This window comes from Odocoileus virginianus, chromosome 27 (assembly GCF_023699985.2).
Source record: "Odocoileus virginianus isolate 20LAN1187 ecotype Illinois chromosome 27, Ovbor_1.2, whole genome shotgun sequence".
Lineage (NCBI taxonomy): Eukaryota > Metazoa > Chordata > Mammalia > Artiodactyla > Cervidae > Odocoileus > Odocoileus virginianus.
Window position 1 is genome coordinate 34,395,995 of NC_069700.1, and position 14,409 is coordinate 34,410,403.

At 57.3% G+C, this 14,409-nt stretch overlaps 1 protein-coding gene across 5 annotated transcripts in view; it reads right to left on the minus strand.

The window, feature by feature from the left end:
- Window positions 1-14,409, minus strand: part of ANKS1A (ankyrin repeat and sterile alpha motif domain containing 1A) — a 164,594-nt gene that overhangs the window by 16,500 nt on the left and 133,685 nt on the right. For all 5 annotated transcript variants that reach the window (XM_020888683.2, XM_020888684.2, XM_020888686.2 and 2 more), the window contains 2 exons: window positions 11,639-11,705; window positions 6,600-6,706 (listed from right to left, as the gene is read on the minus strand). In XM_020888683.2, the coding sequence (XP_020744342.2) occupies window positions 6,600-6,706; window positions 11,639-11,705 (174 nt within the window). The remainder of the gene's footprint in view (window positions 1-6,599; window positions 6,707-11,638; window positions 11,706-14,409) is intronic.

A 14,409-nucleotide genomic window follows, 5' to 3' on the forward strand; every position in this document is an offset into this window, starting at 1 on the left:
GAGAAGCCACTGCAACGAGAGGCCCACACGCTGAAATTCGAGAGGAGCCCCCCTCTCACGCACGGAGCAACAATACCCAGTGCAGCCAAAGAACTGGGTTCAAATCCCTTACAAAGTCAGAACTTTATAGACAGGAACAAAGCCACCCGCCCATGCAGGTTAAGTAACGAATTCCTGGCGCTGAGCGCTGACCTGCCGGCAGGAACCAGCACTCCGCAGCTCTTCCTATGTGCGCCTCTTCGCCGCTGCCTGGCCTCACTGATCCCTGCCTCCCTGCGGTGAGGTCATAGGACTTCCCAGACTGATGCCTTCCCCAGTTCACGGGTGCCCTACAAAAAGCTTGCCATCCTCGGCAACAGGAGCAGCTCAGCCTTGACCCCCATCCCACCCTGCCCAGCCCTGTCCTCAGCTGGAGAGACAGAACGCCGTTGCGTGACTGGGAGCAACTAGTTCTACGATGAGGATGAAGTGCAAATACCACCAGCTCCTCGATCTGGAAGCCAGAGGCCGTCTCTCCCAGTCAGTCTCTAGGGGGTGGGTGGCTGTCAGGGATGGCTCTCCTCCCCGGCGGAGAGAAGCCACACCCCTGGTGGCCCCTGTTCTCCCAGAAAGGCCCCCAGGGCCCCCGTTCTCTCTGTACCGGGCACGGTATCCTCCCGCCCATCTCTGCCCATTGCCCTTGAATGTCTTCCTTTCTGAGGCCTTATCTGAGGTCAAGATGCCATAGTCACGTCAAGTCACCAGTGCAGGCCCAGGTCAGTGGGAGCCAAGGGGCCTGGGTCCAAGACCACCCAAAGCAGGCTTCACCTCACGTGCCTGAGGACAAAGCTGATCTCTGCTTCTGCCACCTTCCCACCTCACGTTCTCACACTCGGCCACGGCCAGTCTCAGTGGCTGCTCTGGGTGATCACAGCCAAGGCTGTGCTGTCTTCAGAGCTTACGTGTAGAAGGAAGCAGTCAAATGAGATCCCGTGGGGACAGGGATGGGTCAGGGGTACAGAGAAACCTGCCTGAAATCATGCAGGGGACCTGGAGGAAACCCAGGTCTCCTGACTCCCAGCTGCTTCTCAGGGCAGGTAATTAGGCCCCATGTTTTCTCCTAAGCTTTTCCCCATCCAGTTTCCTCAAATGTGACCTCAGCCAGCTGCCCAAGGCCCTGGAGCTTCCCTGAGGGTGGAGGTCCAGACGGCTCTGGTGGGCCTCAAGCCAATGCCAAGAGGCTCCCAGGGCCTGAGCCCCACCAGCTCCTCTCCCAGCCTTTTGTAGAATGGCCCCTGATACAGAGTGTGGACAGGATGGTCTGCCTGGCCCAGACGGGCGCCTTGCGCTGGCCGAGCCCACTGGCTTCACCTCTGGGGAATGTGCTGACCTGTGGTCCAGTCACAGTATCTGACTGGGAGAGGGGGGGTGCAGGGGACCAGAGCAGGAGGCGAGGGTACCGCTCTGGGCCCAGGAGACTTGGCTTCTAGTCACAGGTGAGCTGCTGCCTGAGGAGCAGCCTTGAGCAAGTGACACTCCTGGGGTCCTGGGTGCTGTCCACGGAGCCTGGGAGTCGAGACGGGCCTCAGGGACACCTGAGTCACAGCTGACGTGTGCAGGGACACACGGGCCCTACTGCTCAGCCCGCAGCACTCCTGCACATGCACCCTGCCAGGTCGACCAACTGAACACAGAGACGTGCTGAGACGCCAGGCTCAGCCCCCAGCAGCCACTCACCCCGAGACCCCGGACCCGGAAGCTACAGGACAGGATGTGTTCACCACTTCAATTCCATCCTAAGTGCAGTTAGTTAAGTTAACAGACATAAACACAGCTCTCAAACTCCACTATGAAGGGGATGGGAGCAGGCCAGTGCTGCACGGGGACACGCGGAGCTGGATGCTAAGGAACTCCAGTCGCTGGCCCTCTGGGTAACTCCAGGGGGAGCAAGAGAGTGCATGCGCTGGGAAGGGCCCAAAGGGAGCCTGGCTCTGGTCTCAAGTTCAAGGGCTCTGCAGAGAAGGAAGCAGCAACCCCTGGGACACCGAGGAGCTAAGTTCTTCAGTGATCACAGAACTGAGTTAGTCCAGGAGGCAGGATCTGCACTTGTCTAAGAATATTCCTTCCAAAAGAGTAAGCTCCAGGAGTTGGTGATGGACAGGGAGGCCTGGTGTGCTGCAGTCCATTAAGTCGCAGAGTCGGACACGACTGAGCAACTGAACTGATTCCTTTCAAAGCCTTAGCTCCACACCTCCCCAGTGACGCAGGCGAGGAAACTCTCCCTCTCGGGCCCTGCTATCCACGGGGGCACAGAAACACCCCCGCCCCAGAGCCATCAGCTCCCCGGGCGCTCTGCGGAGATGAGCCAGGCTGGCGGAGAGACGTCGAGGTGGGGAGGCTGCCTGACCGCAGGGCAGGGAGAGGCAAAAGGAGGGACGTCGGGGGGGGGGGGGCGATGAGGAGCTGCAGGGGGAGCCTGGGCGGGAACCCAAGGGCACAGCCTGGCTTCTGGGGTGAACAGTGAGGCTGATCTGGGGGCTTGAGGGCCTGGGGACCTGGCTGGGAAGCTTCACAGAAGCCAGTGCAGAAGGAGCCCCTTGCCAAGCTCGTGCCCTGAGCGCTCACAGGGCCTGATCCTCTTCACCCACCACCTCTTCCCTACATGTGGGGCCAGCTGGCACATAAACAGAAGGAAAACACGGGCAGAGGGGAGAAATAAACTGACGGGAGGCACACGAGGCCTCCCCAGCGCTGCCCTGGAGAGGCACAGGCCTGCTGCTCAGCCCTCCTCTGCGCTTTCCAGCCCAGCCTTAGCTGCTGCCGGACTCCTTCCCGTTTTCTGCTTGTCCAAACTCCAGCCTCGATCACCTGCCACGTGCCCGCTCCCCACTCCACCAGGCTGCCCAGTGGGCACCCTGACTCCCTGGTGCCCTGCCTGGCGAAGGCATAACCACAGGATCCCGCCCCCTACATCCAGGGCTCAGAGATTGTGGGGGCTCCCCAGAGCGTGGCTTTTGGGGTCCTTCTCCATCAGGCCCAGCCCTCCTCACTGCTCTCTCTGGGCCCTGCCCGCCTCTGCCCTCGAGCTGGCCTCGAGCTCACCACAGACAGTGGGGGCCTCTCCCTAGAGTCTTTCTAGCTCCTGCAGCCTCCTCCATGCCCAGCACTTAGCACTCGCCGCTGTTACCAGTGCCCTGTGTGCGCATTCTCCCAGCTAGACAGTCAAATTCCTTAAGATGCCTACATTATCTGCTTATCTGATGTCAGATCCATTCCTTGTAGGAAATGCAGAAAATCTATTTCACTCTCAAAAAGAAAACAAAGCCATAATCCCCCTGAGATAACGAACCGTGGAATATATTTTTGGCTTACTCCCTGCACTTCAAAATGTTTCTTATTTTGAAAATTAAGAATATGTTGCACACAGATTTTTGTGTCTCAGTTTCTTCACTCAACACTCCAAGGTGAATGCTTCTCCACGAGACAGTCTTGAGAACCTTTCTAAACGTCCACCCAACCCCAGCAAGAGGAGCACCGCTGCTGACTCCACGACACTCCAGTGAGTGGAGGTCAGGCCAAGTCCCAGATACCGGACCTGCACCAGCGCGCTTGAGATACACACTCGCCAACCACCAATTACCTTCTTTCCGTGCTGATTAAATGCATTTCCTCCCTTCTCCTGAAAAAGCGCATTTCCTGTGGACAAGATTTGTGGTGAAACAAATGGAACTGGCTTCGATGCACGAGCCAGCGTGGTGGGCGGTGAGCCGGACTCCCCACCCTGGCTCCAGGGTCGGGGTCAGCCCTGTCACCCTGGGGGCGCCTGGCAGCCCCGGCTGCCCTGCCCCTGCCCCCTGCGGGCAAGAGAGTGTGAATCAAGTTCCAACTGCAGCGCTCACTGGTTCGGGTCAGGTCTCACATCACAGGAGGAAGAGCCAAGGGAAAGAGGGTGTTGGGCTCAGACAAGACAGGACCCAGGAGGCTGTGACAGAGATCTTCCATTTTCTCACGCTTTAACTGTACTCTGCGTGGCCCCCGAAAGTAAACCTGGACCCAGGGACAGAAGCCACAAGGAAACAGATTTGGCTCAATATAAAGAATGGTCTAAACCAGCCTGAACGATGCAGAGCGTGAAGGGACTGTGCCTTTCCAAGAGGGGGGGAGGGGGGGGGGCTGTCACTGGGAAAAGGGCAGAGCTCATCTGGAAGGACCTCAGGCACAGAGGGGAAGATGAGACCACGTGGGGTTTAGGTCCCTTCTACCCTGAGAGGGAGCAGAGTGACTCTTGCAAACGCCCTAGACTCCTCCTACAACTCAGAGGACCTCGTCACAGGGAGATTCCATAGCAGCCCTTGGTCTCAGACATTCCTACTACATCTAGAGCCTGGCTGGCTTCCTGGGAGCCACTTGTGCATCTTGTAGAAGAGTCTCCCGGGCATTTCATCACGAAGGGAGACATTTACAACCTACTGAAAACCAAACCACACAGGGATAATGCCACCAGCTAACGCGGTGTAAGTTACACCATATGCAACAAGGGAATGTTTCTAAACAAAATGCTCCCTGCTTACATGTCCTCTTCCTCTCTTTTCTGGTTACTAAAACTTAATTAGCCTTGCAGCCCATCTGGCAACTTACATGCAATTACCCAGGATACTGTGCACGGCCACTCAGGCCACTGAGGGCCTGAGAAGTGACATGGTAGACTAAGGTGCAATCAGCCTTCCCGCCTGCCAGCTGCCCCTCCGGAGCTGAGAGGACAGAGGGGAACGGCTTGCACCCAGGGCAGCAGGAGGGGCCAGGAAGGCCCTGGAAGAACTGAGCTGCGGGCCTCCCTCAATGAGCCCCTTCCCAAACAGAACAGATGCGTTCCAACAGAGGCCCCGCCTCCTGCGTGGATGTCTAGCCCAGGGCCACACTTCTTCCCCAGGTGCCCGCCCACCTACTTTCTGGTCGGAGCACAAGGAGGGGCAGAGAAACAGTTTTGTTTGTTTTTTTTTTAAGTGAAGCAGTTTTAAAGGAGTCTTTATACTCACAGAATGGGAACCTTAACCTTTCCAGACCAGCAAGAGGAGGGGTGAGAAGTCAGGAGCTCAGCCTCTAAGATCCCCCAGCGCAGGGAGGGGACACCCACGGCAACCCTCCCTCTCTGACGGGCAGTCTGAAGAAGGGCCGTGCTCAGAGACGGAAGGCCCCTCACTGGCCGGCACCAAGGGCCCAGTGCCCGCCCTTACTGGCTGAACGCCCACCTCTGTTTTGGCCCCTTACTGGCCTTCCCCAAGGAAACTGGTAAGTCAGGCATTAGGTTGTAATAACCATAAATATACTCAGTTCAACTCAAAAAAAAAACTATTTTAAAACTTAGTATTTTTAAAAGCTGAAAAATAACTGGCCTCAAGTCGGCTCAGGAAGGGTGGTTTGCAGCAGGCTTCACTGTCTGCCCTGGGACAGAGGCAGCCTGGTGAGGTGAGCTGTGCCAGTCAGGGTCCCCTACAGTGCCTCAGGCAGCTCCCTGGGTGGCCCACTACTTGGGAGGTGCCCAATGCCACCCCATCAGTGAGAACCCTAAAGAGACCCTAGCTGGACAGGAAAGGGCAGGGGGAGCCCTGGGTCCACTGACCATCACCTTCAATCACGGCAGCCGAGGGGGCTGGGTGGTCAGGGATCTGCTTCAGGGAGCGGAGGCACCTCAGTGTCCACTCAGGACTGTACCCTGGAAATCGTGAGAGGCAGGACAGGCCCACCAGGAAGCAAGGAACCTCAAACCAGCTCCCAACATAGCGCGGGCAAGAAGGCGACTTCAAGCATATAAAAGGCACCTCTCCCACGTCCCTCAGCCACCAGTAAGAAGCAGGCCCCTCGGACCGGAGTGGCAGGCTCATGTCCTACCCCCAGTTCCCAGAGATGTGAGCACACATCTCAGGGCTGCTGGGAGGGTCAGTGAGCGCCTCCCCGCACCCAAAGTGCTAACAGGACGCATCAGCTCTGCCCCCACCACTGCGCAGGACGCCCGCCCTGGGACAGCCAGGACTGCTAAGGACCTGAGCCGAAGCCCCCACCTGACCCGCCCGGGAGCACGTCTGGGGAGGGCTTCCAGAGGAGGGTCGGGCATGGGCAGGCCGCCCACAGCTGCTTCTTGGACCTGCACAAGGAGCCCTGGGTCTGGACCCAGGGTCCTGATGGCCCCTGCTCCACAGAGAGGACACTTAGGTTTTTCTCTTTCTGAGCTGTTGTGCTTTGCAAGAAGAGTGCAAAGTTACACCTCAGTAAAGCAGCCGATCCTTCCCACCCCTGCTCAGTCTCTCCTCTGGGCCACCCGTGAGGTCACCAGGCCTTCCTGCTGGAAACCTGCAGACTTCAGTGACCACAGGCTTGACGATAAAGTTTTGGGGAACAAAGGGAGCTTCTGGTGTCTGGCTGGGATCTGAGAGGGAGACAGGACTGGACCAAGGGATGTGTTAGGGACACTACTCCGAGGCGAACTTGAAGAGTTCTCCCAGCAGGGTGTGCCCAGGGCAGTGCTGAGAATGCGGGGCCACGCTGGCCACCGCCGGGTCTCAGCCGTGCGGCCCCTCTTCCTTGGGGTGCGGGAGCGGCCTCCCCCGGGGCTGGGCACTCACCAGGAAGCGGACATCGTCAAAGCCGTTGAGAAGCAGCCTGCTCTCATACTGCTGCAGCCCCACGGCCTCCAGCCACTCCCCGACGCTCTGTTCCAGCGGCCGCGCACCTGACGAGAGAGGAATCGGCAGACGCTTGAACAGGGAGAAACCATCGAGGCGGTAGCAGCGGCACTCGGAGGCAGACAGACGACACTGCCACACCATCGTCATCACCACGAAGCGGCCACACTCGGGACCGGAGTCAGGCGGGCGCGCAAGGGCGCCGGGCGGCTGCCGCCCACTCCCTCACCCCCCGGGGGCTGGCTGCCCGGGGGCTGCGCACCGCCCGCACGGCCGCAGCCCAGGGGCCAGAGGAGCCGAACCCCCAGGCTCTCCGGGTCAGCGCTCGTCCGCCTGCACGCAGGAATTTCACAAAGTCTGTCCCCACAGGCCCCAGAAGGGGCGGGGGACGAGGGACCAGTCCCACGACCTTGCAGCCCAGGCCGGTCAGGGGCGAGCGCGCCTCTTCATGCAGCGGAGGGACACAGGCACAGCGACGGATCCGCGCCCGGCCCCGGGCAGCCAGCGCATGCAGCCCAAGCAGCAGGACCCCTGCCCGCGGAGAAAGGAGACTTTTACTTGTCTTCCCCCAGCAGTCCCGGAACAAGCAAACCATGGCCACCAGCCTTTCGTGCGCAGAGGCTCAAGGCGGTGAGGGCTGGGCAGGCGCATGGGCCAGGGCTGGGGGCCGGGACCCCACTACACTCCGGCCGCCGCCGAGCGGGGCGTCTCCCGGGCCAGGTCGCTGTCCGCGGGCCAGCCTTCCCGGGCGGGGCTGGGCGGCGGGGGCTGGGCGTTCATCTTCCTCTTCCGACGGTGGCTGTTCCCGTGACTAGCCTGCTCCGGTGGAAAGCAAGCGGGCAGATCCAGCTCTCAGCTAAAGAAGACAAAACCCAGCCCAACACAACAGAGAAAGGCAGCCGTCCTCTGTCATCTGTATGGCTCGAGTCTATTTCCCGTTCGGCGCTGCTCTCTCTCTGGCCGAGTGATAAAGACGGCAGCTGTCTTCCCAGCGTCTCCGGGGCTTGCCCCCCTCCTCTGAGGATGAACATGAAAGGGAGGACCTCATTTGCTCTGCTCCTTGGGTAGGACCGGGAGCCTGCGAGTGCAGGAAGAAGTTCAGCCCTTCCTGGAAGACCGTGGATGCTCTGAGCTGATCACCTTAACCCCATCTACTACTCTAGTTCTCATGGGCAAGAAGAGATGAAAGAAGGAAAAAGGAGAACCAACTACAAAAAACGTCACCTCCGGAGAAACCTTGGCTCGGTGAAAGTCATTCTGGTGTTCCCAGCACTTTCTGCCCCTGCAGGCAGGCCAAGCGGCTTGGTTTAGGTAGGAGACCCTGGTGACCCACTGTCCCAGGCTCCCCCTCCTCTGTCCTCTGCAAAACAGATGGTGGTCAGGGCTCTGGCGGCCAGCCTCCCGAGGCACACGGTAGCAGCTCTGTGGGATGCCGAGTCTGGGGGCAGCCTGGGACCCCCCCTGCCCCGGAGCGGGGCCGTCTGCTCCAGGAACCTCAGCAGTGGGCTTCTGTGTGCCTGTGAAATCGAGTGTCCCTCGGCCGCTGATGCATTCCTGCTCACAATCCCCTGGCCCGGCAGCCGCAGTCCCGCCTGCTGCCGGTGGCCGTGAGGCGTCCAGAGCCGCAGCAGAATGCTTTGTCTGAAGGCTCCTGGGCTCCACGCTGCCTGCTGCCGGCTCCACAGTCCTTGCTCACTCTCCTAACGTCTGGCCCTCCCCCTCCTCCCCTCCCCTCCCCCCGCCCTTCCATACTCAGGAAAATGCATCAGGGATCGGACATCGTGGCAGAAGCTGCTGCTGCTGCCACCAAGGGAAAAGGAGACAGCAGCAACCAGCACGGGAGCAAAAGGATGGATTCTCCAACAGATTCTCCAGTATCTGCTGTTGGCCACTGTGCACATGTACGAAAGCCAGAGACGGCCGAACTTTACCTCCAGCTCCAGGGGCTGCAGACAGCTAATCAGGGAGAACAGAGAAGGAACATCCTACAGTTTTGGCCGATAGTTTCTAGGACAGCCAGACAGGGGTCAGAGGAGTGACGCTGACCTGAGGGCACAGCCTGTAGGTGAAGTCACCGCCCCCCCCATCACTTCTGGAATGACTGTGCCTCTCTGCCAAGAAGGTAAGCCAGGAGGTATCACAAAAAACAGGTGACAAAATAAGGACAGGACAACAGAGTTCTCAGGTGAGTGCACCAAACAACTCAGGAAATGACTTCTCTCCAGGCCGTGAGCACCCAGCAGAGAAGCGCCAGGCCCACAGCAGGCTGATCAAATTAGGAGGACGAGGACACAGTACGGGGGCGCCAAGGACGAGTGGAAACCGGGACCAAACCTCCAGCACAGCCGCGGAGACAAAAGCAGTAATGTGTACACGGACGCAAACCTGGGGACCACACGCCACCCTCTAAACGTGCTGGGAGACAGCTGCCCCCCAGCAGGCTGGCCCGCTGCTCTCCCGGACACACCTACTCAACCACTGAAATGGCTGACTGCAGCAAAAGAAAGTCAAGCGTTTTGTTTCACTGGCTGGACAGCACAGGCCTTTGATGAAAGCAGCCAGAGTGGGCTGGGCCGGGCAAGGCCCGCCCTCCCTGGACTCCGGACAGTGGGATGAGCTGGCGATCAGGCCTGTCGGGGATACAGGTCACCAGCTCCAGAGCCAGCCACTCTGGGGCCCATGGCCCCAAATAAGAGTGATTAAAGCACTGTCTTGGGGTCTCGGCTTTCAGGACACGATCCCCTGCAAAACCAGTCACAGCCGGCAACGCCCTGCTTAGCTAAGGGCTGCCTGCCTGTGAGCCTGCTCCTCCTCCCGGGACAGTGACCCCTGAGTCCAGGGCTCCTCTCCTAGACCCAGAAACCAAGGACGGTTTGAAATCTGATACTGACCATTCAAAATGAACAAGAAATCTACTTGGGGCTTAGCTGAAGGCTGGTGCTCCCTGAGGTCAAAGTGTTCCCCACCCCCCGACACATCGGATAGAGGTTACGGGCAGGCCTGAGCCCCACTCTGTCCTTGAGCCTGGCCACCCCGCAGACACTGCAGGCTGGGACTCTGCAGTGCGGGTGGACGCACCCTCTGCTCAGGGGGCCACCTCTGTGTACTCACCCTCAACTTTCCCAAGCTGGGGTCTGGAGGATGCTACTCAGCGCTACTAAAAACACTGTGTGTTGGGACCAGAAACCTAGGCGGGCAGCGGACCACCTCTCGCCATTCACGTGGGTTCACGGGGGGTGAGATTTGGGGGGTGGGGCCCACAGGGGAAGGAAAGGGCTCACTGTCACCAACTCCAAGAAGGGCTCTTCCAAAAGTGCTTTCCAGAAGGGCTGTTGCGTCTCCTGATTCACCAAAGCGAAGAGGTAATGGCCTGCTTCTGCACCAGCCTCTCGAGCACACACAACTGATGCAAGCTCCTCAGACGCAGAGAGGCACAGGGAAGCAGAGAGCCGCCTCAACTGAACTGACTGCAGCCAACCCATCCCCGCTGCCCCTAAAGCACAGCTTTGAAAATGACCACAGTGTCTGTCTCGGTCCTAAACATTATCCCCAATAAACACTTGCTCCTGGAAAAGACTGCAAACTATAATTAAGCTCCCCGGACTGTATGTGGGCAAGTGCCACGAAACAGAGCCACAAACTCTCAGCCAGGAGAGCCACCTGTGCAGACCTCCCGCACAATCCATGACTAGTAAAGATGGACCTGACCCAATCGGGCCTTCTCTGCTAGAGCGCAGGGAAACAGCGCTGCTGAATGGAGGGTGGCTCGAACCCAGTGGATTTCTCAACATGAGGAAGTAATTGTTTCATGGACAAAAACAGGCATCACTACTATTTACTGAACACCGCTTTACCTCAAAGATTTGTATGTATTACTTATCCTTAACAAATGAAAAGAGGTAAGTACTATTATCCAAATGTCGTAGATAGGAAACTGAGGGCTCAGAGGGAGTGAGCACCTTGCCCTGGACACACGTGCATCTAGAATCAGGCTTTGAGACAGGGCCGAGGCCCCCGCAAGGCCCGTGGCCTCACCAGCAGCTTCCTCGCTGAGGTGCACACTTGCCCCGTCGTCCACCAGACTTCCTGCCGGGGCCAGGGGCCCATGCGGGAACGGCCCATTCCACTCTGGGCTCACAGGTCAGTCTTGGATGGAGCCTCCCGAATGAACATGGAAGCCGCCCCGTAAGTGCAGAGGGACCCTTCCCTGATGACGGCAAGAGGCCAGTTCCTAGGCTGCTGTCCGCGCAGGTGCCCTGGTGGAAAGGTGCCTTCAGAGGCTTGAGGGGAGGGTGTGAGAGGTGCTCTGAGAGGCACCGTAAGAATGTCACCTCACCTGAGCAAGCTGCGTAACCATAATTCTATCACCAAGGAAAACAGCGCAGGTAGGGCCTCCCTAGTGCCTTTGTTTCAAACAAAGGAAACGGAGGTAGAGCTTACCTGTAGGGCTTTGAAATGTAAAGAATACCCCAAGTAACAGTGCTCTGAAGTGAACATGAATAAAGGGAAAAATGGAGAAACAGACAAGGAGGGAGCAGCAAATCCAACCCTTCCAGATGATGCAGGTGAACAACCCACGCCAGGGCACTGCCACTGTCATGGGTCAGGAGGGCCCGAGCCACGTTCCCGGGGAGAGGCAGAGCCGCCCGGGAGGCTGGGACCAACTCGAGGAGCACCCACAGTGAGCCATCCAGAGAAAGCCCACGTTTAGGAAAATAACAGTGACAGTTCCCTTTTTAAAACAGAGCTTCCTCACAGTCAGCCTAAGATGCCTCTGTCCACTTTCCACTCCACTATGCAAAAGGAGTCATGGCTCCTAAAAATCACAGCTGTGTGGGTGGTGTAGTCGCGAGTGTGACGTGGTCTGGGCTGACCTCGCTCACCCCCAAACGTCTGTCGTCTGGGTCAGAGAAACGTCTGAGCCACAAGGGAGCAAAAGGGCTGTGTCCCGCGGGGGAAACGGCTGCGTGGCACGGTACCTGAGATCCTCTGCTGTTCCTGAGAAAAGTCGATCCCTTCTCCAATAGAGCTCATGATCTTCTCAATCTGAGATGGAAGAGAGAGGAACAAGACAGGCTGTGAGGCTCAAGTCAGACACTGCCAGCTCACCAGCAGCGTGTGCAGGAGCAGGCCTCCAGGACTCTTCCAGATGATGCCAAGGTCCAGCACCAACCTGCAAGGTTTCAGAGTCATGTTCAGGTCAAGAAAGGCTCTTCTCTGGCCCCAGCCCCCAAAGGTCTAAAGACGTGGTCTGAAGGGAGTGAGTGAGTAACAATTGGGGCTCAGCTACTGGAAACGCCCAAGAGCCTCCCTTCCAAGGCAACTGATACATCACTTCCCCCACCCTCCGGCCTTTCCAGACCCAGTGGAGACTGAGTAGAAGGTGTAAGAGCAGGCCAGGGCAGGCACCCTCCACTGCTCCTGCTAGAGTCTAAATTCCATGAGGACGGAGTCTGTGCCAGCTCTGTTCCGGGCTGTACCCCCAGCACCCAGAGCAGGGCCTGGCAATTCGTGAGCACCTAACAGATAATTGCTACTGCATGACCACCAGCTCTGAGTTGTAGGGACATTTTCCAGAGCTCAGACCAGCAGAGCCCCGGAATGAGCAGGTAACCCTGAACGGAGGAGCTTTTGCTCCCTGGAGGCGGGCGGTCCTGCACACAGCTCCGCATTGAGGGGAGAAGAGGGCAGACACGTGTCCTTCCCCTGGACCACAGCACACAGAGCTGGTCTCTGAGCAGCCAGATGTCTCCAGCATTGTTCCCCACATGGACCACCTGTCCCAGCCATCTGGCATTGGTCACCCGGAGCCAGATCCAAGCCCCTTGCTCCGGGAAACCTGGCCAGGGGCAGGACCAGGAGGAGGAGTCCCTCGCCCCCCCGCCCCCCCCCCCCCCCCCCCGCCCCCAGCATAGTGGTGATAATGAGCTCATTCACTGCTCTTTTTCTAAAGAAAGGAAAAAAGACCTTCTGTACCAGGGCGTGGATGCTTTTTCCTTTAAGTGCAAGTAAGGAGCCTTAGGTCTGACAGTCAGAAAAATAACAACTCTCCAGACAGCCTCCAGCTGGCAGACAAAGGCAGCACATTTGAGCCTGGCTGAACAACACGGGATAAGCACCTCCTCCACCCGGCAGCCAGAGCCCAGAAAGGTCTTCTCCACCACAGAAACGCCTGCTGGCTCAGGCAGGCACGCAGTCCCCTGACTGCCTGTTAACACGCACACAAACTCCAGCCCCGAGCTCTGCAGAAGCAGAGGAAATACTTCTCACCAGGGCAGCAAACCTCATTGATCGGGCAGCCCAGAGGCTGGCATGGGAAGCAGGTCTGCCTGCCCCTTCAAGAGAAGGCCCCTCCCCTCCAGCCCCCCCCAGAGCACCCCCTTCTCTGGCCCTGCCCCTTTCAAGTGCGTTTGGCTTAAGACTTGGCTCTCAGTAGATGCTCAATTATAAGTTAGTTTGCTCCCCACTTCCCCTCTATTGTCCACAGCACTCTGATCTAATAAAGTTTTAAAACATATTTTTAGACAAGTAATAATTCGCATGATTCAAAATTCAAAAGATTCAAAAGGCCTCTTTCTGACCCCTGTCTCTCAGCTGCCTATATTTCTTCTCTCTGGAGGCAACCAGCATAAGCAGCTTCTTAAGCATCTTAGATCTATCTGCAAGTAAGCAATTATGTAAATATACTCCACATCACCCCCCAACACTGATAGAGCTGTTCCAAGTGTGCTGCTCTGCATCTTGGGTTTTCCACTTAATAATACATTTTGGAATTCTTGCCACAGTTCAAAAAGAAGACTTTTTTTTCGTTTTTTAAACAGATGAGGTATATAGCCAGCCAGTGTTTACCAGTCTTCAGAGAGGAGGCACACGTGTGGCGTTCCCAATCATCTCTCTTTCTAAACAGTGCTGCAATGAATACTGCTCCAAATACACCTTTGAACCCAAGTACATCTGTAAGTTAATTCCTAGTTATTTCTTGAGAGTTTCTTCCAGACACAGAATCTGGAGTTAGCAGCAGGGACCTCACAGGTCATACAATCCCAACTCCCACACCACTTAAGTACAATCGGACTAAAGACCTCCCAGGGACGGGGCCCTGCCTAACTCTCCCAGCCAGTCTGCCCCGTTTGCAGAAAGCACCAAGTTATGTAATATTTGTCTTTCTACAGACTTAAACTTTTCCCCCTAAAGTCATCTCCTCTTCCCTAGAAAGGGCTTAGGGATACGTGAAGACAGCTCTTACCTTCCAGATAAACTGCTCTCCTACTCCCAGGCCGCAAGGCCCAACCTGGCATTCAATGACACACCAGTCATTATACTGCAGAAGCCTGAAACCTGAGCAAAGAGCAGGCACTCAATAGAGATCTGCTGAGGTGCCTTCCTTTTCCTTTTCTGCATTTACAGGAGAAAAGTAGGCTGCTAAGGTGAGGAGACTTCCTTACATGGGGTGTTGGGTCCTTATCTCTAGAATGGCCCTACCAGCCGGGATCCCTGAGGGGGTGAATGAGGGAGAACCACTACAGAAAACACCAGGAGGGGTGGAATCCAGAGTGTTCTATCTGCCCTTCTACCCACCAGGCCTGGTCATGGTGAGAGAGGCAGCTGCCTGATGAAAAAAGCACAGTGTCCACTTAATTAACGCCAACAATGAAAAGCTATTTTCCCAAGGCCACACAGTCAGGGTGGGAAAAGCTCAAGTGGAAGGTGACTCCAAGGTGTCTTTTGAAATAAAGTCAAGTCACCTACA